This window comes from Nycticebus coucang, chromosome 7 (genome assembly GCF_027406575.1).
Source record: "Nycticebus coucang isolate mNycCou1 chromosome 7, mNycCou1.pri, whole genome shotgun sequence".
Taxonomy (NCBI): domain Eukaryota; kingdom Metazoa; phylum Chordata; class Mammalia; order Primates; family Lorisidae; genus Nycticebus; species Nycticebus coucang.
In genome coordinates this window covers 100581018-100607234 of record NC_069786.1, presented here as the reverse complement: position 1 = coordinate 100607234, position 26217 = coordinate 100581018, and the positions used below count along the sequence as shown (strand labels likewise).

Sequence of the window (26217 nt, the reverse complement as noted above, 5' to 3'; positions counted from 1 at the left end):
GAGACTCTGTCTCTACAAAAAAAAAATTTTTTTTAAATATTACACAAGTGAATGTTATTTCAATATTTGAAAATCACAGAGTTTAAATATAACTAAATAATACAGTACCAATATACTTGTTAATAGATTTATAGGAATGCTGATTAAACCCTTCATACATGAATATCTTTTAAAATGTTACTGATGGATTGACATTAATTAGTAGAGAAGGGTCTCACTTTTCCTCTGGCTGGTCTCAAACTTCTCACCTCAAGCAATCTTCCTATCTCTGCCTCCTACAGTACTAGGATTAAAGGTGTGAGCCACCGTGTCTGGTCAACAAACTCTTCTGCTTAAACCCAGAGGATGAGTTAGAGAAACATCTTTGTGATTATAGCTTTTATATTTTACTTGCATATACTACATATATTAACTTTATTTAATTTTAAAATAATTAACTAACCTTATTTATTTAAATTTCATCATGGGACCTCTGAGTCTATGATGGCTGAAAGAAGCTCATGTGATTATGCTGCGATTGTACTAAGCATTTACTAATCATAAAAGCATAAATCCTTTATGTTTTATTTCCTTTGATACTGTTTTCCTGGATTTATAAAGTATGTATGTAATGTCCTTGAGTCTGATCAAGTAAGGCCACACTACAAGGTAAAAAAAATGACATTGATGACTACTTTTACCTTTTGTGTGTGTGTCTATTAATCTTGGTTTGAGGCAGAGATTATCTTAACAAAACTTTAAACATAATTATCAGACCATCTAAAAAGTCTAATAATGGCATTCACATTCAAGAAGAGGTATAGCTTTGAGATAAAATTAACATCATATATTTCACTAATTTCAAGTGGATAATTCAATGATTTAATTTAGTATATTCATAGTTTTGTAGGGTACTTGGGTTGTTTCCACTTTCTGATCACTAATAATACTGATGTGAACATTTATGTAGAAGTTTTGAAACTGCTGGGTCTTATGGTGCCACTATGACTTGGATATGGTTCGTTTGGCCCCAACAAGTCTCATGTTGAAATCTGATCCCCATTGTTGGAGGTGGAGCCTGGTTGGAGGTGTGTGGATCATAGAGGTGGATCCCTCACAGGTGTGAGTGAGTTCCCATTTTTAGTTCCTGTGAGAACTGGCTGTTGAAAAGAGCCTGCCACCTCCCTATCTCTTGCCATGTGACCTGTTGCCCTTGGTAGAGTGCCATGGCGTCAAAGCTCACAGCAACCTCAAACTCTTGGGCTTAAGCGATTCTCTTGCCTCAGCCTCCCAAATAGCTGGGACTACAGGCGCCCGCCACAATGCCGGGTATTTTTTGGTTGTAGTTGTCATTGCTGTTTGGCAGGCCTGAGCTGGGTTCGAACCCACCAGCTCTGATGTATGCGGCGGGCAATCTAGCTGCTGAGCTACAGGCATTCAGCCATCCCCTTTGCCTTCCACTATGACTAGAGGCAGTATGCATCCTGCACCAGAAGCAGATGATGGCACTGTGCTTCCTGTACAGCCTGCAGAACCGTAAGCCCAAGAAACTTCTTTTCTTTATAAATTACCCATTTCAGGTATTCTTCTATAAGTTTATAGCAACACAAAATAAACCAAAACATATGATAATTCTAAGTTTAACTTTTTTCAGGAAATGCCAGCCTATTTCCCATAAAGGCTGAATCATTTTACATTCCCAATAGCAATATACAAGAGTATTAATTTCTCAACACACTCATCAACACTAATTATTATCTGTCTTTCTGAATACACCCATCGTAGTGGGTATGAAGAGATACTGACTAGTTTTCATTTGATTCTTCCTGATAACTCACAATGTTGAGTATTTTGTGAGTGTGTTTATTGAAGGATTTCCACTGTCTGCCTTGGAGAAATGTTTATTCAGATCTTTTGTCTTTTTGTTTTGGAGATAGGGTCTTGCTCTGTTGCCCCAGCTATAGTGCAATAGCATCATCATACCTTACTGCAACCTCCAACTCCTGGGCTTGAGTGATCTTCCTGCTTCAGCCTTCTGAGTAGCTGGGGATACAGGTACCCACCTCCATGCCCAGCTAATTGTTGTATTTTTTGTAGAGAAAGGGTCCCACTCTTGTTCAAGCTGATCTCAAACTGCTAGTCTGAAGTGATCTTCTCACTTTAGCCTCCAAAAGTGCTAAGATTACAGGAAGCCACCATACCTGCCCCCTGTCCATTTTTAAACATTAATCTTTCTATTATTTAGAAGTAAGAGTTCTTTTACTTTTTTTAAGAGATAGGGTCTTGCCATCACCATGTTGCCTATGCTATACTAAAGCTCCTAGCCTCAAGCAATCTTTTTGCCTTAGCTTCTCCAGTAGCTAGGATTTCTGGTGAGTGCCACATGCCTAGCTTAAAGGGCTTCTTGATATGTTCTATATACAAGTCCCTTATCAGAAATACAATTTCACATGCCCTTTGAATATAACAAAATCTATATATATATATTTTTTGGAGACATAGCCTCAAGCTGTCACCCTGGGTAGAGTGCTGTGGCATCACAGATCACAGCAACCTCCAATTCCTGGGCTCAGATTCTCCTGCCTCTGCCTCCCAAGTAGCTGGGAATGCAGGTGCCCGACACAATGCCTGGCTATTTTTTGGTTGCAGCCGTCACTCATTATTGTTTGGCAGGCCCGGGCTGGATTTGAACCCGCCAGCTCAGGTGTATGGGGCTAGCACATTAGCCACTTGAGCCACAGGCACCAAGCCAACAGAATCTATTTTTGAAGCTTTGTAAAACATCATTTATTCATAAAAATCATGAGAAGCTGAAAAGACTCAGTTATACCTTACTTATTATTATGGGAGGAAAATTACCTGGTATTGTGGTAAATGTAACATTTGGGGATGTTTGTGACTTACGAGCAAAAGTCACTTCATGTTATTTATTTTTTGAGACAGAGTTCCACTTTTGTTGTCCTCGGTAGAATGCTGTGGCATCACAGCTCACACCAACCTCAAACTCTTGGCTCAAGCAATTCTCTTATCTCAGCCTCCCAACTAGTTGGGACTACAGGCTCCTGCCACACATCCCAGCTCTTTTTTTTTTTTTAAATTTAGAGCCAGGTCTTGCTCTGGCTCAGGCTGATCTCGAACCTGGGAGCTCAGGCAATTCACTTGCCTCGGCCTCCCAGAATGCTAGGATTACAGGCGTGAGCCACTGTGCCCAGCTAGTTTAGCTGGGCACAATGGACTCAAAACCTAATAGAGGAGGATAAAAAAAGACATGGCCTTGTTACACAGTACATGACATGAAGCAAACACTTTTCCACACTAACACATACTCATAAGAAAACATTTTATTTACTCAAAACATACCTTCCACTCTGAAGTTGGATATGGAGGGTGGTGAATGGTTCTACACGAATGAGGTAGTGCATTACCCCTGCAGAATTTGAATAGTGAGTACCATAATGAAACTTATCAATAGTTCCCATAGGATCCTCAAAATTTTCATATCTAAAAAACAAAAACAAAAAACCCTAAGGTTTTATTTTATTTTTTTGAGACAGAGTCTCACTACGTTGCCCTCATTAGACTCCCGCGGTGTCACAGTTCACAGCAACCTCAAACTCTTGGGTTCAAGCAATTCTCTTGCCTCAGCCTCCCAAATAGATGGGACTACAGGCGCCTAACACAATACCTGGCTATTTTTAGAGATGGGGTCTTGCTCTTGCTAAGGCTGGTCTCGAACTCCTGAGTTCAAGCAATCCACCCAGCTTGGCCTCCCAAAGTGCTAGGATTACAGGCAAGAGCCACTGTGCCTAGACCCTAAGGTTTTATAATAGGAAAATTACATAAAGGGGCACAAGTTTATATTGTATTGCTGAAATATTTTTAAAAAGTCAGTCCCTGATATGTTTCATAATCAAGCTATTTATTCATATTATCATACTATATTAACAAATGAAAAGTTTCATTCTGTAATACTTTTTCTCTGAACAATAAAATATCACTAATACTGGATTCTGAAATAGTTTTGTATTATGCAATATTAATCATACATGTTCACTGTAGAAACATTAGAAAACAAAAAATATTAAAACAGAAGAAATTTAAAATCAACTATAATCTTATGTCCCAGAGATAATTCATATTTTTCGTAAGTATTTGTCTGTCCTAATGTATAAACTTATATACAAACATTTTTTTCACATATAAGTACTATACATAAGGTATTATTCCCAACTTATTATTTCATTTATGAATTTCCTGTTGACATCTTTCTAAGTGATTTGTCTATTTTTAACATATACATGATACTGAACTGTATGGATGTATCTCAATTTACTGTAATTTAGACACTTTGGATGGTTCCATTTTTCTAGTAGTGAAAGCAATGTGATCACTAGATATCTTCTTGTGGCCAAATGGAAAAAATACAGGGAACCAGTTAATTATTGTGGACATTACTAATGCCTTGAAATCTAAAGATAAAAGAAAAAGGAGATGAGGGCGGTGCCTGTGGCTCAAGGCGCCCGTGGCTCAAGGAGTAGGGCGCCGGTCCCATATGCTGGAGGTGGCGGGTTCAAACCCAGCCCTGGCCAAAAAAAAGAAAAAGGAGATGTTGGAAAGGACAATGGCGTAAGCAAGACTATTGGCAAAGGATATCTAATGATTCTATAAACTATGATTGATAATTACATGTATAATTGGTCTGAATGGTTTTCTAATTTAGAAAAAAGTCTAAATTAGTTTTTTGGGGGTTTTTTTTGAGACAGAGTCTCCCTATGTTGCCCTTGGTAGAGTGCTAGGGTGTCAGAGCTCACAGAAACCTCAAGCTCTTGGGCTTAAGAGATTCTCTTGCCTTAGTCTCCCAAATAGCTGGGACTACAGGTGCTTGCCATAATGCCCAGCTATTTTTTTTGTTGCAGTTTTCATTGTTGTTTTTAGCAGGCCCAGGCCAGGTTCGAACCTGCCAGCCCTGGTGTACATGGCTGGCGCCTTAGCCATTGAGCTATAGACGCTAAGCCCTAAATTAGTTTTTATAAAACCTAAATAAGAATAAAGAGTTTTATGGAGGCAATAACCACCTAATTTTAAAAACTAAAATAATAATCTGTTCATCAAGCTGAGACCAGTTCCATTTTACACAGTAATTAGTAATGTTTAGGGGGAAAAAAAAGTTGTCAGGTCAAAGTCATTTGTATTGACACAAAAATATGCCATTAGGTGAGTGGCAGTGGCTCATGAGTATAATCCCAGCACTTTGGGAGGCTGACCCAGGAGGATCCCTTGAGACTAAGAATCTGAGATCAGTCTGGGTAACATGGCATCTCTACAAAAAATTAAAAAATTAGATGGGCATGGTGGCATGTGCCTGTAGTCCTACCTACTTGGAAGGCTGAGGTTGCAGGATACCTGAGCCCAAGAGTTAAAGGCTGAAGTGAGATGTGACTGTGCTTCGGCATCCCAGCTTGGGCAACAGAGTAAGACCCCGTCTCTAAAAACAAATATGCCATTAAAATTTGAAATCAACTTGTATGGGGGAGAGGGAGGGGAGGGAGGGGGAGGATGGGCGGAGGGAGTGTGATTGGTGGGATTACACCTACGGTGCATTTTACAAGGGTACATGTGAAACTTAGTAAATGTAGAATATAAATGCCTTAACATAATAACTAAGAAAATGCCAGGAAGGCTATGTTAACCAGTGTGATGAAAATATGTCAAGTGGGGTGGCGCCTGTGGCTCAGTGAGCAGGGCGCCGGCCCCATATACCGAGGGTGATGGGTTCAAACCCGGCCCCAGCCAAACTGCAACAAAAAAATAGCCAGGTGTTGTGGCGGGCGCCTGTAGTCCCAGCTACTCGGGAGGCTGAGGCAGGAGAATCGCCTAAGCCCAGGAGTTGGAGGCTGCTGTGAGCTGTGTGACGCCACGGTACTCTACCAAGGGCAATAAAATGAAACTCTGTCTCTACAAAAAAAAAAAAAAAAGAAAATATGTCAAGTGGTCTATAAAACCAGTGTATGGTGCCCCATGATTGCATTAATGTACACAGCTATGATTTAATAAAAAAACAAAAAACAAAAAACAACTTGTATGTGGTCTTTCTCTCTGATCTCTTTCATGAGAGGTCCCACTTCTAACTCTCTCTGGAAGTACTCTAAGCTTTCTCTTTTTTCTTAAATAAAAATTCTCTGTTATACTATTGCAGTTTGGCCGGGCCATTTTTGAACCTGCCACCCTTGGTACATGGGGCCAGCAACCTACTCACTGAGCCACAAGCACCGCCCAAAATTCTCTGTTATACTGAAAAAAAGAAATTTGTATCTTTGATTACCAATAAAATAAGTTATTGGCTGGGCACAGTAGCTCATGCCTATAATCATAGCACTTTTGGGAGGCAGAGGCAGGTGGACTGCTTGAGTTCACGAGTTCGAGACCAGCCTGAACAAAAATGAGACTCCGTCTCTAATAAAAATAGAAAAACTTGAGGCAAGAGGATTGCATGAGCCTGAGTTGGAGGTTGCTATGAGCTATGACACGACAGAACTCTACCCAGGGTGACAGCTTAAGACTCTGTCTCAAAAAAAAAATTAAAAAAATAAATAAATAAAAATAAGTTATTCATATAAATAATTCCTATGGAACACTGTTTAAAAAAACCACAAAACCTCTTTTTTTTTTTGGTTATTATCAGAAGAAAGTTTGACCAATGGCAATGACTGAATACATACATATATATACATAGCCAAGTTCCACAAGTAAATCAAATAAAATATTAAACCTATCAAAAAGTTCTGGGGGCCAAGCAAGGTGGCTCACTGTAATACTAACAGTCTCGCAGGCGAAAGTGGGAGGATCACTTGAACTTAGAAGTTGGAGACCAGCCTGAGCAAGAGTGAAACCTCATTTCTACTAAAAATAGAAAAACTAGCTGGGTATTCTGGTGGGAGCCTGCAGTCACAGCAACTGCGCAGGTGGAGGTGGGAGGCGTTTAATGTTGCTGTGAGTTAGGCTGATGCTAGGGCACTTTAGCTTGGGCAGCAGAGAAAGACCACAACTTTAGCTTGGGCACTTCAGCTTAGGCAGCAAAAAGTCCTAGGGAAGATTTGCAAAGAAAAAGTAAAAAAATAAAAATACCAAATTCTTCTTTGTTCTTAGAAGTCATAACTGAAAAGTCATCTATAAGGAGAAGGTTAAAACTCAGATTACTCTTTTGCCAGTGGGCAGCTTGCTTTGAAAAAAAAATATGAGAAGTTGACAAGGTGGATCACAAGTAAACAGAACATCACAAATTTCTTTTTTCTTTCTTTCTTTTTTTTTGGAGACAGAGTCTCACTATGTCACCCTGGGTAGAGTGTCATGGTGTCACAGTACACAGCAACCTCAAACTTGTGAGCTTAAGTGATTCTCTGGCCTCAGCCTCCCAAGTAGCTGGGACTACAGATGTCCACCACAATGCCAGGTTATTTTTTGGTTGTAGTTGTTATTGTTTTTTTTTTGTTGTTGTTGTTGTAGAGACAGAGTCTCACTTTATGGCCCTCGGTAGAGTGCCGTGGCCTCACACAGTTCACAGCAACCTCCAACTCCTGGGCTTAAGCGATTCTCTTGCCTCAGCCTCCCGAGTAGCTGGGACTACAGGCGCCCGCCACAACGCCCAGCTATTTTTTGGTTGCAGTTTGGCCGGGGCCGGGTTTGAACCCGCCACCCTCGGTATATGGGGCCGGCGCCTTACCGACTGAGCCACAGGTGCCGCCCATGTAGTTGTTATTGTTGTTTGGCAGGCCCGGGCTGGATTTGAACCCACCAGCTCTGGTGTATGTGGCTGGCGCCCTAGCTACTGAGCTGTAGGCATCGCACCAAGCCACAAATTTCTTTTTCTTATTAAAACTACACTGTCCAAATTGTCACACATTTCATTGTTCTTTATTCACATTATTGAATAACAGATTAGTATTAATTTTATACCTGCCAAAATGTACTAAGTGGATGTTTTTAATTAAATGTTAGTTATGTTATGAACTCTAAAATACATGAGAAGAAAAATTTCAATGACATATTACCCTTTAGCACATACTTACAACAAGGTAAGAAGAAATTCTGAGCTACATCAATATAAATTTAGTAAAGAAAGGAAATCAATAAAACTACAGTTAAGATATTTGAAGGGTGGCCAGGTGTGGTGGTTCACACCTGTAATCATATCACTGAGGCTGAGGCAGACGGGCTTGCTTGAGCTTAGGAGTTTGACATTGGCATGACCAAAGTGAGATCCCATCTCTACCAGAAATAGAAAAAGTAGCTTAGCTAGTGGTAGGTAACTGTAATACCAGTTATGTGGGAGGCTGAGGCAGGAAGACCGCTTGAACCCAGGAGTTTGAGGCTGCTGTCAGCTAGGCTGAGGCCTCAGCACTCTACCAAGGGCAATTGAGTGAGATTCTGTCTCAACAACGAAAAAGATATTTAAAGGGCATCCAAGATTTTTTCTTTTCTTGAGACAGACTCTCACTCTGTCGACTGGGCTAGAGCATTGTGGTGTCAGCCTTGCTCACACTAACCTCAAACTCCTGGGCTGAAGCAATCCTCCTGCCTCAGCCTCCTAAGTAGCTCAGACTATAGGTGCCTGTCACAACATCCTAGCTAATTTTTCTATTTTTAGTAGAGATGGGGTCTCACTCTTGCTAAGGGTAAACTTGAACTTCTGAGCTCAAGCAATCTTCCCACTTCAGCCTCCCAGAGTGCTAGGATTACTGGAGTGAGCCACTGCAATAGGCCTCAACTAAGATATTTCCAAGAAAGCTTAGTGAAACAATTATTAGACTCCTATTATTAAAAGCAGTTGTGTATTTACAAAAAAAACCCAAAAGCCACTTGATTGTCCATAGGAGAAATTCATACCAATTTAAACAAGAGGAATTAAAAGCACTTACTTTTCTCGCATAGCTTTGGCATTTTTATCATTAACTACCCCAATTGGTTTGGAAAGATCTCGAAATACAGCAGGGTTATTCAGGTCCAACTCTTCTGAAGTATAATCTTGTAAAATCCAGGGAAACTAAAAGAGCCATAATTTACAACTTAGATATTCCTTGCTAAAGAAGCTAACATTTCCATATCAAATAACAAATGCTAAATAAACACAAAAAAAGATAATCTCTAAAATTATTTCTTCCCTCTTGTAAATATTTATTCATCTTTAGTTCAATAAACAAAAGTGTTATATCCTATTATACCACTAGAATATTTATAATGAAGTGGAAGAAAAAAGGCTTTTATTTTTTAGTTACTTTTCATGTTTATATACTTTTAAAACATAGGATAGAAAATATATACAAAAGAAAAACATTATATATATATTTTAAAACCAAAAATAAATATCATACATGAACTTCTGTGTATTATAAAACCATAAAGCCATTTCACATTTATGAGATTAATATAAACTTACCACAGGATACTGAGCAAGGTCATTATAGGTTCGTCCTGCCATTGTATTTATTTGAATGAGGTAGTCAAAATTTGATATCTCCCTGTTCACCCATTTCTAGACAGCACAAAAAAGAGCAATATCAAAATTAGATAACCTATATTTCTAGAAACTGGCAACTATTACAAATAGTACCAACACAGCAGAGGCAAGATGGCCAACTGGAGCCAGATTTCCACAGAGGATCTTATACAAAAGGAGAGTTAAAGGACAGTTAAAGGACAGAAGGTTAGCAAGTAAGCTGATGGTTTGGAGCTGAGCCAAGAGAGAAGGTTGAAGAACACACATCAACACTGCTAAGGCAAGCTGTAAACCCAAGGAAACACAATAGTTACAAAATCCACTGCTAAGCAGACGGGAATCCCATCCCCCATGAAAACAGCTCACAGTATACTTTCTACAAACAAGCAAGCAGAGTTCTGATATCCTCCCTATTTTATCCCACGAGAGACACCCTCTTAAAAACCAGAACTTCTTCCCTAGAGAGGACCCACTAACACTAGTGGCACTCTCCCACCAGGCATAAAACTGTATATAGTCTCTACCTGTAGTTCTGAACTCCCAGCACTCTCCTCCACTCTCACCCCAAGGTCTGGAAGCCTGTCACCCAGGGAGTCCAGATTCTGGGGCATTTTCACATGCGGTGCAGACAAAGTATGAGCTGTTGGAGGTCTGTGCTGATTGTGTGACACAGGGGTAAAGGGAGGACTGTGGACCGAGAGGGAGAGAAAGAAACGGTGCCCCATGGCACAGAGCAGCAGCAGCGGGAACAATAGGGCTCACACCTGTTGGAGAGACACTCCCCGCCTCTCTTGGCAACCAATAGCAGCCATTGGTGGAACAGGTCTGGGATGGAAACACAAGCCCTGTGGGTAAAGGGCATGCCTGAGGAGGGACCATCCCAGGGCAGGGTATGGCCAAGACGGAGACTAGAATACGTGGGCACAGAGATGGCATACTCCCAGGGTGGTCTGAGTCAGAAGTGCTGCTTTAGTGAGCCTAAGAAGCACCCACCCCCAGGTGAACATAGCTGAGACAAAAGCAGACAAAGCAACAGCACCAGCCCAGGGAGAAACAGACACTGAGAGCTGAGTGTGAGCTCTAACTGCACCCGCCCCAACACAGAGTACAGCACAGATAGAGAAGCCAGCTCCGTGAGAACTGCTGCAACAGCAGCAGCACAGGGCGGAGCAGAGCCGCACTTTCTGTGAATTCAAATAGACCCTGGCCCACAGACGAATATAGCTGTGACAGACACACTAATTCTGCCAGAATATAAGTGGCAGCAATATCAATCTGGGGTGGGGCTGGAACTGAGTAATCACCCTAGCTTCCATTAAGCACCTAAGATTGTCAGGTTTCAGCTCCTCCTGCCAGAAGGTGGCAGAGTGTGGCAGTCTGGCAGTGGAGACTTAGATCTCCTTGTGACTCAGGCAAGCACCCCTACTCATTGGAGGGAACTGTGTCACAGCCCTGCGGGGTTAAGTGACTGGGTGTGACAGAGGTGCAAGGTGGGAAAGGAGGCACCAACATTCCAGGGCTAATTTATTTGCTGGGTGGGTCCTTCTGACTCCATGGAGCATTAGAGTGAGTCATACTTGAGCTGCCAGCAGACCCCTGATACCTAGTTGCTTGAGACATTTTGAACTCTCCCACTTAACACTTAGACAATTGATTTAGAACTCCTGACCTGGGCCAACAACCCAAGGACTATCCAAAGTGGTACCCTGGGTGTGTGGTTGTGGGAAAGTTTGATTTTTCTTTTGTAGTTGTTGCCCGTGGGAGGCGGGGTGAGTTAGTTGCTGGTATCTCTCCACAGCTTAGACTTCAAGCCAGATTTACTGATTCACTAGGAGTGGACAGAGACAAGCTGCAAGTAAGACAGAGCCACTTAGCCCCACCACACCAAGTAGGTCCCCAGTGTCTCAGGCCGTAGCACTTTGCAAGGCTCTAGGGAATAAGGTACAGACACCAGTTACAGCTCTTGGTTGTTAATCCCTATTCCAGGAGCCCCCACCAAACTTTACCTTATCTGCTCATCTAGCCAAACGGCGTAAAATAATCAGCGGGGGAATCAGCGGAAAAACTCGGGGAACATGAATAATCAGAGTAGATCAACTCCCCTAAGGAACAACATGGCGGATACAACGGAACATCCCATTGATAAACAAATGGATGAGATGTCAGAAATTGAATTGAGAATTTTGATTGCAAATAAGATTAATAGAATGGAGGTAAAGTTGACATTAAAAATTCAAGGAACAATTCAAAAGTCGTCCCAAGAATTCAATGAATTCAAAGACAAAAATCACCAAAGATTTTGACACATTGAGACAAGAACTTGTAGCCCTCAAAGATCTGAGAAATATATTATAATCCCTCAATAACAGAATGGAGTAGGCAGAAGAAAGGATTTCCGACAATGAAGACAAAGCTTTTGAATGTTCCTGAACACTGAAAAGAAGAAGAAAAGTGAAGAGCAAAAAAACTGATCAATCTATGAGAGCTCTAGGATAATTCAAAGAAAACTAATATTCGCCTTATAAGAATTCCTGAAGGTGACAAAGTGGCTTCAAAATGCCCACATGCTCTACTGCATGAGATAATCACTTCCCAGACAAGCTAAGAGATTCTGAAATTCAGATAGCAGACAGTTTCAGAGCCCCAGCACGACTCAACCTGAATAAGACATCTCACCACATATTACAATTAACTTCGCCAAAGTTAATGTGAAGGAGAAAAGGCTAAAAGCAGCCAGACATAAGAAAACCATAATACAAGGGGAAGAATATTAGAATGACTGCAGATTTCTCTGCTGAAACCTTTCAAGCTAGAAGAGGGTGGTCATCAACTTTTAATCTCCTACAACAAAATAATTTTCAACCCAAGATCCTGTATCCAGCTAAACTGAGTTTCATTTATGATGGAGAAATTAAATAGTTTGATGACATACACATCTGGAAGAAATTTGCCATAACTAAACCAGCTCTCTAGGAAATTCTCAGCTCTATCCTCCATAACAACCAGCACAATCCTCTACCAACAAAGTAAACTCACTCATAAATTTTTGATCAAATCCCAACTTCCACAGTGGCAAAAGGATTAAAAATGTGTACTGGACTTTCAAAAAACTCGATACCCAAAATTCCACCAGGCTTATCAATATTCTCAATTAATGTGAATGGCTTAAATTGTCCTCTAAAGAGGCACAGGTTGGCTGACAGGATACAAAAACTCAGGCCAGATATCTGTTGTATACAAGAATTTCATCTTACTTAAAAGATAAATATAGACTCAGGATGAAGTGATTATCATCTATATTTCAGGCAAATGGAAAGCAGAAAAAAGCAGGTGCTGCAATTCTATTTGCAGATACAATAGGCTCTAAACCAACAAAAGTAAGGAAGGATAAGGATGGCCATGTCATATGTGTTAAGGGTAACACTCAACATGATGAGATTTCAATTATTTTTTTTTTAAATCTTTTTTTTTTGGCCAGGGCTAGGCTTGAACCCGCCACCTCCGGCATATGGGACCGGCACCCTACTCCTTGAGCCACAGGCGCTACCCAAGATTTCAATTATTAACATTTATGCACCCAACCACAATGTACCTCAATTTATAAAAGAGACTCTAACAGACATGAGCAACTTGATTTCCTCCAACTCCATAACAGTTGGAGATTTTAATATACCTTTGGCAGTGTTGGATAGATCCTCCAATAAGAAACTCAGCAAAGAAATTTTACATTTAAACTTAACCATTCAACATTTGGATTTAACAGACATCTATACAACATTTCATCCTAGCAAAAGTGAATACACATTCTTCTCATCAGCCCATGGAACATACGCCAAAATTGATCATATCTTAGGTTACAAGTCTAACCTCAGTAAATTTAAAAGAACAGAAATTATTCTTTGCACTCCTCGGACCATCATGGAATAAAAGTTCAACTCAGTAACAACAGAAATCTGCATACTCATACAAAAACATGGAAGCTAAATAACCTTTTGCTGAATGATAGCTGGGTCACAGATGAGATTAAGAAGGAAATTACCAAATTTTTGGAACAAAACGATAATGAAGAAATGAATTATCAGAACCTCTGGAATACCACAAAGGCAGTCCTAAGAGGGAAATTTATAGCACTGCAAGCCTTCCTCAAGAGAATGGAAAGAGAGCAAGTTAACAAACTTTATGGGACATCTCAAGCAACTGGAAAAGGAAGAACATTCCAACCCCAAACCCAATAGAAGAAAAGAAATAACCAAAATTAAAGCAGAATTAAATGAAATTGAAAACAAAAGGACTATACAACACATCAATAAATCAAAAAATTGGTTTTTTGAAAAGGTGAATAAAATAGATAAACCTTTGGCTAACCTACGCAGGAAAAAAAGAGTAAAATCTCTAATCTCATCAAACAGAAATGACAAAGATGAAATAACAACAGACTCCTCAGAAATTCAAAAAATCCTTAAGGAATATTATAAGAAACTTTATTCTCAGAAATATGAAAATCTGAAGGCAATTGACCAATACTTGGAAGCACATCTCAGGTTACAAAATCAACATTCATTAATCAGTAGCCTTTATATATACCAACAATAGTCATGTTGAAAAAACAGTCAAGGACTCTATTCCATTCACAGTAGTTCCAAAGAAGATGAAATATTTGGGAGTTTACTTAACGAAGGACGTGAAAGATCTCTATAAAGAGAACTGTGAAACTCTAAGAAAAGAAATAGCTGAAGATGTTAACAAATGGAAAAACATACCATGCTCATGGCTGGGAAGAATCAACATTGTTAAAATGTCCATATTACCCAAAGCAATATACAATTTTAATGCAATCCCTATTAAAGCTCCACTGTCATATTTTAAAGATCCAAAAAAAAACCACTTTGTTTTATATGGAATCAGAAAAAACCTCGAATAGCCAAGAAATTACTCAGAAATAAAAACAAAGCAGGAGAAATCACGCTACCAGACCTCAGACTACAGTATAAATCGATAGTGATCAAAGCAGCATGGTAGTGGCACAAAAACAGAGAGGTAGACGTATGGAACAGAATAGAGAACCAAGAGATGAACCCAGCTACTTACCATTATTTGATCTTTGACAAGCCAATTAAAAACATTCAGTGGGGAAAAGATTCCTTATTTAACAAATGGTGCTGGGTAAACTGGCTGGTGACCTGTAGAAGACTTAAACTGGACCCACAACTCTCACCATTAACCAAGATAGACTCTCACTGGATTAAAGATTTAAACTTAAGACATGAAACTATGAGAATACTAGAAGAAAGTGCAGGGAAAACTCTTGAAGAAATCAGCCTGGGAGAGAATATTTTATGAGGAGGACCCCGTGGGCAATTGAAGCAACATCAAAAATACACTACTGGGACCTGATCAAACTAAAAAGCTTCTGCACAGTCAAAAACACAGTAAGTAAAGCAAGCAGACAGCCCTCAGAATGGGAGAAGATATTTGCAGGTTATGTCTCCAACAACAGTTTAATAACCAGAATCCACAGAGAACTCAAACGTATTAGCAAGAAAAGAACAAGTGATCCCATCTCAGGGTGGGCAGGGGATTTGAAGAGAAACTTCTCTGAAGAAGACAGGAGCACGACCTACAGACACATGAAAAAAATGCTCATCATCCTTAATCATCAGAGAAATGCAAATCAAAACCACTTTGAAATATCACTTAACCCCAGTTAAGATTAGCCCACATCACAAAATCCCCAAACCAGAGATCTTGGCGTGGATGTGGAGAAAAGGGAACACTTCTGCACTGCTAGTTAGAATGCAAACTAATACGTTCCTTTTATTTTTTTTATTTTTTTGTAGAGACAGAGTCTCACTTTATTGCCCTTGGTAGAGTGCCGTGGCCTCACACAGTTCACAGCAACCTCCAACTCCTGGGCTTAAGCGATTCTCTTGCCTCAGCCTCCCAAGTAGCTGGGACTACAGACGCCTGCCACAACGCCCGGCTATTTTTTGGTTGCAGTTTAACCGGGGCCGGTTTGAACCCGTCACCCTCGGTATATGGGGCCGGCGCCTTACCGACTGAGCCACAGGCGCCGCCCAATACGTTCCTTTTAGATAGATGTTTCCAGATCACTTAGGGATCTAAAAATAGGCTTGCCATTCAATCCTTCAATGCTTCTACTAGGTATATATCCAGAAGACCAAAAATCACTCTGTAACAAAGATACTTACACCAGAATGCTTACTGCAGCCTAATTTATAACTGCTAAGTCATGGAAGAAGCCCCAGTGCCCATAGAACCATAAATTCATCAATAAATTGTGGTATATGTATACCATGGAATATTATGCAGCTTTAAAAAAAGAAGGAGACTTTACCTCTTTCATGTTTACATGGATGGAGCTGGAACATATTCTTCTTAGCAAAGTATCTCAAGAATGGAAGAAAAAGTATCCAATGTACTCAGCCCTACTATGAAACCAATTCATAGCTTTCATATGGAAGCTATAACCCAACTACAGACCAAGAAGAAGGGGAGAGAGGAGGGAGGGGGAAAGGGTGAGAATGGGTGGAGGGAAGGTTATTAGGGAGACTATACCTACAGCTCATTTTACAAGGGTACATGTTAAATTTACTAAGTGTAGAATATAAATGACTAAACACAGTAACTAAGAAAATCAGGTGAAGGCTATGATAACCAGTTTGATGAAAATATTTGGTATATAAAACCAGCACACTGTACCCCATGACTGCATTAATATACACAGTTATGATTTAATTAAAAGAAAAAAAAAACAACAAATAGTACCAACACAATCTTTTGTAACCATTATCTCTATCATCTTTAGGAACAGGCTAAAACATGTTTAGCAGGAACAGAAATTAATGAAGTTTTCCTAAATTCACTGCTGCTTAAAAATTGGTCTTTAAAAAAGGAACAGAAAATTCAGTATAAATCTTATATTGCAGTACAAAAGGTCTTGATAAGAATAAGACCTTTCTTTAAAAATGTCTTTTCCTCAATTAATTATTTGAGTACCATAAAACTTCAATTCTAAAAGGACTAATCCCACTCTGAAAAGTTCATTGTAAACTAAAATTTTGTAAATATATGTACTAAATAATATCCTAATATTCTAGAACTATCCAAAAATTTTAATGAAACGTTATATTAATCATTCTCAGGGAACTACTTTAATGAAGCCATGATAGTTGGAATTTTGCTATATTATGTACAAGTTTTCTAAAGAGATAATCATTATCTTCTATTAATTACCTCATTATATCTAGCCTTCTAATTCTTTTACACAGTGCCTGAGACGTCTAACAAATTATCATTCATCTTAAATTTACTGTGTGCCTTTGGCAAAGAATATATTTATGGGGAATGGTGAGAAGTGAAATCTGTATGTATAGATTTTACAGGAAGCCCAATTACTCTTGAGTGTCATGTTGAGGAACTTAAGGAATAAAGTTTATTGCATAAGCAACAGGAAATATATTAAGTAAAACTTATTTCACTGGCAATAGCAAAGCATTGGTGATCACTCTTGAGTCAGAGCAATATTTAAGAATGATTAATGCATATACAGGAGAAAGGAGAGAGCCAGGAGGCAAACACCCTGATTAAGAGACTACTAACAGTCCAGGAAAAGCAAAAAATGATGGTCTTCCTTTAGGTCCTGACAGTACTAATTCAAGAGATGTTGGGATATAAATGAGAATGTAATTCACAAAAATATTAATCAGCTTTGCCTCATAGGATTGGCAATTACTTTTTGTCTTTTTTCCACGGAACTTTCTGCATTTCTTGTTTTTATGTTTTATTTTTATTTTTATTTTTTTTGCCTCATGCATGGATTGTTTTTATTAAGAAAAAAAGTCCATTAAAAATTTTTTTAAACAGAAAATTATTTAAGGATATACCTATGAACTGAATTTTATAGGGGGACACCGCCTGTCTGAAGGAACATTCAAAGATACATTCAATCTTTGAATTGAATATTGAAAGGAATATTCAAAGATAATTCTAAAGACCAGTCTGAATGGAAAAAGTCATTGTAATAATCAAAAGGAAATAATCAGAAGTTAAGTTTTACTTTTAAGCAAAAGTCTGAGAAATAAATGAACACCAAAACAATGACTGTTAAAATTTCTTACCTGTGTCAATCCTGATGCCTTGAAGAACTCCTGTGGTGATCTACTTCCATAACTATTTGGAGAATGAAGGGACAACAGTCTGCTATATACTTTGTTTCTAACCTATAAAAACAGCATTTTATAGTCTACAAATTAATTAAGACAAACTCAGATTACAGACTTTCTAACAGCTTTATTGAGATATAATTCACTCTTTTAAAACATAAAATTCAGTGGGTTTTGGGTGTATTCACAAAGTTGTACAACTATAACCATTATCTAACTTAAAAATTTTATCACCCTAAAAAGAAACCCCTTACTCATTAACAGTTACTTCCCAATTCTGCTTCCTTCCCACCCCTGAACAATCAGTAATCTAAATTCCATCTGCCTGGATTTGCCTATACTGGACATTTCATATAAACAGTGAATTATGGTTTTAACTTTTCTACAATTCTTAGTGGAGTCAAGACAGTATCTTTTGTAAAAATTAGAGCATATAATGGAAAGATCACTAAACTTTGAATTAGAAAACCTGCTTAAGTCTAGTTCAAATTACGTTTTGCTAACCATCTTGGCAAATTAATTAATTTACTAGGTTTCATTTGTAAATTTTTTTTTTTTTTTTTGAGACAGAGCCTCAAGCTATCACTCTGGGCAGAGTGCCACGGCATCACAGCTCACAGCAACCTCCAACTCCTGGGCTCAAGTGATTCTCCTGCCTCAGCCTCCCAAGCTGCAGGGACCACAGGAGCCCACCACAACGCTCAGCTATTTTTTGGTTGTAGTCGTCATTGCTGTTTGGCAGGCTCAAGCTGGATTCGAACCCATCACCTCTGGTGTATATGGCTGGTGCCCTAGCCACTTGAGCTACAGGCGCCGAGCCAGGTTTCATTTGTAAATTAAACATAGTTTTTAATCTTGTAGTGTTGTGACTTACTAAAAATCGAAAAATTAGCCAGAAGTAGTGCCGTGTGCCTGTATGCCCAGCTACTTGGGAGGCTGACACCTTAGGACTGCTCAAGCCAAAGAGTTTGAGGTCGCTGTGAACTATGATACCATGACACTCTACCCAGGGTGACAGAGTAAGACTCTGTCTCAAAAAAAAACAAAAAATCAAAAAAAAGGAATTATGGAATTTGCCATATTTAACCTCAAGGCTGGTTACAAAGATTAGATACTATATACAAATGTACTTGTACTTTAAAAACTTAAGTACATTATTTATTACAAAATCTTATTTATAATAATAAAAAGATACCTTTTGAAAAAATAGAAAAATACTTCTTAGACGTCTAAATGAAATCATCTCTAAGTAAATCTTTGTTCCACAGAACAGAATATCAGCCATTGTCTGTGCTAATCTAGGTCCTCTAAAAAAGGAGTATGGTAGATTTTGTTAGGTGAGATGCCTATGAGAGAAAAATGGGGGTTCTGGGCAAGGTGGGGAGAGCTGTCAGACCATGATACAAGTGTGACTCTAAGTGAACAAGAGAAACAAAAGTTGGGGCTAAGCATCCTAAGTAACAAGCCCAAGCTTACACAGAGAATGGAAGACACAACTTATAGTTAATGATTGTTTAGGGATGGGAAGGAAGCAGCACGTGGGTCTAGATAACCCAGGCTTCAGACCCTGTGCACATATAACTTACAATATCTAAGAATTTACTGTATTCCTACAAGAAACCAATGCCCCATTGTTACTGAACTTGAATCCAACGTAATTTAATAAATCCAGTCATATCTTCAGATATAATGAGGTACCTCCCCGTTGACATGTAATATTCTACTGCCTCCTTATCCAAATATATAAGAACTTAAAGCCATGACTGTCCCAACACTCAAACATAAATAAATCCAAACAATATTTCATATACTGAATAGCCCACAAGGTATATATTTTTTCCTCTCATTTTTGTCTTGACGAAAGGGTACAGTCCAAAGTTCCATTAGAGCTCAAGAACTGGAAAATTATTTCAAGCTAATACTTGGGGATTTGCTGAAAGGTTCCATATTGCATACCTCTTTTTTAAAATTGAGAAAATAGTTGGATTGGTCAACATGAAAGATCTCAAGGGCTGATCTCCTTAAGTTGTACCGCCGTAGGTGAACCTCGCGAACGTGAGAATGAGGCCACTTGAAATCAAAACCTACTCCTGAAAACAAGAAATCTTGTGATCGAGGTACCATATAAAGTTATTCATGCTATGCAGAAAATATCTCCTAGTTCCTCACAAAAATACTACTTAGGAAAAGAATTCAATTTCTGTATTATAGAAACCATTTGCTAAAACCCATTTCATTGGGTTTTAAATTGTTTCTTTTAAAACTATTTCAAGTCTTGGCGCCTGTAGCTCAAATGGCTAAGGCACCAGCCACATACACCTGAGCTGGCAGGTTCAAATCCAGCCTGGGCCTGCCAAACAACAATGACAACTACAACCAAAAAATGGCCGGGCGTTGTGGTGGGTGCCTGCAGTCCCAGCTACTTGGGGGGCTGAGGCCAGAGAATCGCTTAAGCCTAGGAGTTGGAGGTTGCTGTGAGTTGTAATGCCACAACGCTCTACCCAGGGCAATAGCTTGAGGTGCTGTCTCAAAAATAAATAAATAAATAAATAAAATAAAAATAAAACTATTTTAAGATTCTATACTGAGTTCACTGCCTTTCAGGAGGATAATTCTGAATATTGTATCTTTTTTTTTTTTTTTTGTAGTTTGGCTGGGGCTGGGTTTGAACCCGCCACTCAGCATATGGGGACGGCGCCCTACTCACTGAGCCACAGGTGCCGCCCTGAATATTGTATCTTAGAAACACTTTTCTTTTTCTCTTTACGTTGGCATCTTAGACTTAATCATCCTTTTATAATCACATAAAGAATTAGGTGAGAAGCCTATAGGAATAGATACACATACAAAGATATGATAAACTTAAGATTAAAGGCTGGGCATAGTGGCTCACACTTGTAATCCGAGTGCTCTGGGTGGCTGAGGTGGGTAAATTGCCTGAGCTCACAGATTAGACACCAGCCTGAGCCAGAGGGAGTCTTTGTCTCAAAAACCAAAAAAAAAGGCCAGGTGTTCTGGTGGGCACTTGTAGTTCCAGCTACTTGGGAGGCTGAGAGAAGAAGAAATGCTAGAAGCCAAGAGTTTGAGATTGCTATGAGCTATGATGCTAGGGCACTTTATTACCTAGGGGGACAAAGTTGGACTCTGTCTCAAAAAAAAAAAATAAAATTATACTTTATAACCTAAGTTATACCAATCCCCACCAGCCAAACCTTCTAAAATACATTGATGATAATAATAATAAAGGCATTCCCTTCAGTACATTGTTGAATAATAAACTTAACCCCGTATTGACTTTCCATTTTTCCTTTTACATGATGGACTATAATTTCAGTCACCCTTTACTGCCTTTTTCTTCTCATTCATGATCAATAAACTGGATACTTCATAATTCAACAATAAAAATTATTCTCCCAGAATTCCTCACCATCTTCTTTTTCAATGCTGCCATCATAGAAGTAAATGTGTTGAGTAGTGATTTCTAATCTGCCAGGAATTACATCAATTATTGTAATAAGTTCACAGTCTTCCATCAATACCAATTTTTCTTTTTGATCTTGTTCTTCCTTTTCATCACTGTAAAAAAACAAACAAAAAACACTGAATAATTTATTTCTTAAATGGAAAAGAATACTACATCCAAATGTAAATCTCATATAAGATTAATGTACAAAAAGACTGGATTAAAGATTTAAACTTAAGCCATGTAACTATAAAAATACTAGAAGAAAGTGCAGGGAAAACTCTTAAAGAAATTGGCCTACGAGAATATTTTATGAGGACGACCCCCCCTCCCCGGGCAATTAAAGCAACATCACAAATATACTACTGGGACCTGATCAAACTAAAAAGCTCCTGCACAGCCAAGAACACAGTAAGTAAAGCAAGCAGACAGTCCTCAGAATGGGAGAAGATATTTGCAGGTTATGTCTCCGACAAAGATTTAATAACCAGAATCCATAGAGAACTCAAACATATTAGCAAGAAAAGAACAAGTGATCCCATCTCAGGGTGGGCAAAGGACTTGAAGAGAAACTTCTCTGAAGAAGACAGGCTTACGGCCTACAGACACATGAAAAAATGCTCATCATCCTTAATCATCAGAGAAATCAAATCAAAACTACTTTGAGATATCATCTAACTCCGGTAAAATTAGCCCACATCACAAAATCCCAAGACCAGAGATGCTGGCATGGATGTGGAGAAAAGGGAACACTTCTGCACTACTGCTTGGAATGTAAACTAATATACTCCTTTTGAAAAGATGTCTGGAGAACACTCAGAGATCTAAAAATAAACCTGCCATTCTATCCTATAATTCCTCTATTAGGTATATATTCAGAAGACCAAAAATCACTTTATAACAAAGATACATGTACCAGAATGTTTATTGCAGCCCAATTCATAATTGCTAAGTCATGGAAGAAGCCCAAGTGCCCATCGACCCATGAATTCATCAATAAATTGTGGTACATATACACCGTGGAATATTATGCAGCCTTAAAGAAAGATGGAGACTTTACCTCTTACATGTTTACATAGATGGAGCTGGAATATATTCTTCTTAGCAAAGTATTTCAAGAATGGAAGAAAAAGTATCTAATGTACTCAACCTTACTATAAAACCAATTTATAGCTTTCTTATGAACACTATAACCCAATTATAGCCCAAGAAGGAAGGGGAGGGGAGGAGGGGAGGAGAGTAGGGAGGATGGGTGGAAGGGGAGTATTGGTGGCACACCTATGGTGCATCTTAAAAGGGTACATGTGAAATTTACTAGGTGTAGAATATAAATGTCTTAATACAATAACTAAGAAAATGCCGTGAAGGCTATGTTAACCAGTTCAATTTTGTGATGGCAAAAAAGTGGAAGCCTAATGAACACATGTATATGTGAAAATAAAAAAATAAATAGAATATAAATGTCTTAACACAATAACTAAGAAAATGCCATGAAGGCTATGTTAACCAGTTTGATGAAAACATTTCAAATTGTATATAAAAGCAGCACATTGTATCCCATGAATGCATTAATGTACACAGCTATGATTAATTAAAAAAAAAGAAAAGATTATTTCTCCAAAGAAGACACACAAATGGCTAATAACCACATGAAAAGATGCTCAATATTAGTAGTCACCAGGAAAATGCAAATGAGATACTACTTCAAATCCTCTAGGATGGCTATAATAAATTTTTAAAAGCAGAAGGAAAATAACAAGAATTGGGGTAGATGTGGAGAAATTAGAACCCTATGCATTACACTGGAAATTTAAAATGATGTAGTCAAGGTTAAAAAGTTTGGTCATTTCTCAAATGGTTAAAAAGAATTATGATACAATCCAGCAATTACAGTCCTATGTATATATTCACAAAAATGGACAGTTATATTCACACAAAACATGTACACGAATATTCATGGAAATACTATTCATAATAGCCAAAAAGTATAAATAAACTAAATGCCTATTGACTGAAGAATAAATAACAGCGGTACACGCATGAATGGAATATTATTCAGTCATAAGAAGGAATGGAAGTACTATGATATGCTACAACATGACTGAATCTTCTAAACATTATTCCAAATGAAATAAGCCAGACACAAAAGGATACATATTTTATGATTTATAAGAAATGTCCAAAATAGGTAAATCCATAAAAACAGAAAGTAGATGTGTGGTTGCCATAGCATGTGGGAAAAGAAAAACTACTAAATGATACAGAATTTCCTTTTGGGGTCATAGAAAATGTTCTGGAATTAGATAGTGCTGATGATTGCATAGTATACTAAATATATTTTTAAAACCACTGAATTGTATACTGCAAAATGGTAAATTCTGTCAAGTATATCACAATTTAAAAAAAAAAAGACCTCCCTGGGTAACAAACTAAGAGAATTTGTAACTATCAGACCTTCCTTCCAAGAAATATTGTAAGTTCTTTAGGCTAAAAAGAAATCACATCAGATAGTACATGAATACACACAAAGAAATAAAGTACACAAGTACAATAATTTTGTAGGCAAATATTTTTTTAAAGTATAAATAAATACTTATTTTCCTCTTTTCTTTCTTTCTTTCTTTTTTATTTTTGTAGAGACAGAGTCTCACTTTTTTGCCCTCGGTAGAGTGCGGTGGCGTCATACAGCTCACAGCAACCTCCAACTCCTGGGCTTAGGCGATTCTTTTGCCTTAGTCTCCCAAGACCTCTTTTATTTCTTTATCTGATTACAAGATAACTTGGAAAATAGTAATTTTAACAGTATTATTGGGCTTAATATTGTATGATAATAGTAATAGTAACACAACAGAAAGATGAAGAAATGACTACATCTTACATTTGCTTAGGGCAGTGATTTCTTTTTTTTTTTGGAGACAGAGTCTCATTATGTTGCCTTCAGTACAGTGCCATGGCATCACAGCTCACAGCAACCTTAAACTCTTGGGCCCAAGCGATTCCCTTACCTCAACCTCCTAAGCAGTCGGGACCACAGGCGCCCGCAACACGCCTGGCCATTTTTTTTTGTTGTAGTTGTCATTGCTGTTTGGCAGGCCCTCACAGGGTTCAAACCTGCCAGCCCCAGTGCATGTGGCCAGTGCCTTAGCCTCTGAGCTATAGGTGCCAAGCCTTAGGGCAGTGATTTTCAACTGACATGCCACGGCACACTGGTATGCTATGAGAGGATCTTAGATGTGCCACGGAAATTTTGAAAGAACACTAAATTATTTTCAAAAGAAGTTCAAAGTACAATAAGTATATACTTGTTTATATATATACATATATATATTTTTATCAACATAATTTGAGTGTGCTGTGGAAGTTTAACTATAGGTTCCAGTGTGCCATGAGATGAAAAAAGGTTGAAAAACAGCAGCTTAGGGAAAATTTTTAACTATAAGTACAAATTTAAAAAATATATCTAAGGCTATTCAGGTTATCTATTTCTTCTTGGTAATTTGTGCCTTTCCAGGAATTTGTTTCATTTAAGTTGTTCAAATTTATTGGCATGAAGTTGTCATTAGCATTCCTTTTTCATCATTTTAATATCTCTAGCAATATCTCCTCTTTCATTTTTGATAAGGCAATTTATGTTAGCTCTCTTTCATTCCTAATTAGTCTCACTAGAAACTTATGATTTTTGCTATCTGTTTGCTTTTTAATAACCTTTTTTTTTTTTTTGAGGCAGGTCTTCCTCTGTCACCATGGTTAGAGTACAGTGGCATCATCATAACTCACTGCAACCTCCAGCTCCTGGACTCAATTGATCCGCCTGTCTCACTCTAGTAATTGGGGCTACAGGCATATGCCACCAAGTCTAGCTAATTTTTTCTATTTTTTAGTAGTGACTACATCTTGTTCCTGCTCAGGTTGATTTGGAATTCCTGACCTCAGTCTCCCTGAGTGTTAGGATTATAGGTGTGAGCCACTGTGCCCTGCCCCATCTTCTGCTTTTTTTCTTTTTTTAATCCTTCAGTTTTTTGGTTTTCTCTTTTATGAACTTCTGCTTTTATCTTTATAATTTTCTTTCCTCTGCTTAAAAGTTTATATTTCATGTCGTACATTTCCATCTAAACACAGCTTTAGCTGTAACTCACAAATTTAATAAATTGTTTTCATTATCACTCAATTAAAAATGTTTTCTAAATTTCAAGGTCCAGCTCCAAGTCATCTCAGTTCTAAGAAGCCTTCCTTAATAATTTCAGTTAATGCTGATGGACTCTTAATGAGCTGATATAGCATTAACTATCGGATCGTAGAAATACATAGTGTCAGAAACAAAGCATGTATCTTTCACCATTTTTCAATCCCCTTTCTCAGAAGAAAATAATTTAAAATTCTTTCAAATACTTATACATACATATTTACTCTGGCTGTTATGTCCTCTTCAGGCAGGTCTAACGTATCCTCCTCCACATCATTAATTTTTACTTGTTTCACTACTTCCAAAAGCAATGAATCATTGGAAGGCTGTGAATGCTGAATACCTGTTAAAAAATAAAATATCTATTAACACGAAGTAAACAACAATATTATAGCCCTTCTATAATTTCTAACTGTTAATTATATAACAATATGTTCATTACAAGCAAAAAGGGTACTAAAATTTAGAGTAACCTATGCTGTTTGACAGTTATTTTTAACATTACTATACATATAGTATATAAATAAAAGGAATAAACGTTTTAGAAGTATGGTATCTATTTTTAATGATGTTATTGTTTCAGATTTAGGCCAAATACTTTCTATAATTATATTTATTTCTAAAGGATGTCAACAGGTCAAAGGAAGAATTATTCTCTTTATATTAACATAATAGAACTATTTAAACTGTGTTTTTGTACTAGAATGATACTAAGAAGGAACACGTGATAAATTTTATTTATTTATTCATTCATTCATTCACTGTCACCCCAGGGTAGAGTGTAGTGGCATCACCCTAGCTGACTGACACCTCAAACTCCTGGGTTGAAGCAATTCTGCTGTCTCAGTCTCTCATGTAGTTGGGCCTACAGGCCTGCACCATCATGCCCAGCTAATTTTTTTCTTTTTTTGGTAGA

General features: G+C 38.1%; 1 protein-coding gene across 8 annotated transcripts in view; it reads right to left on the bottom strand.

Annotated features, from left to right (window-relative positions):
• NBEAL1 (neurobeachin like 1) overlaps positions 1-26217 on the bottom strand; it is a 226669-nt gene that overhangs the window by 51842 nt on the left and 148610 nt on the right. For all 8 annotated transcript variants that reach the window (XM_053596936.1, XM_053596939.1, XM_053596938.1 and 5 more), the window contains 7 exons: positions 25518-25644; positions 21083-21231; positions 19612-19745; positions 17611-17712; positions 9413-9508; positions 8895-9019; positions 3340-3480 (listed from right to left, as the gene is read on the bottom strand). In XM_053596936.1, coding sequence (XP_053452911.1) covers positions 3340-3480; positions 8895-9019; positions 9413-9508; positions 17611-17712; positions 19612-19745; positions 21083-21231; positions 25518-25644 — 874 coding nt within the window. The remainder of the gene's footprint in view (positions 1-3339; positions 3481-8894; positions 9020-9412; positions 9509-17610; positions 17713-19611; positions 19746-21082; positions 21232-25517; positions 25645-26217) is intronic.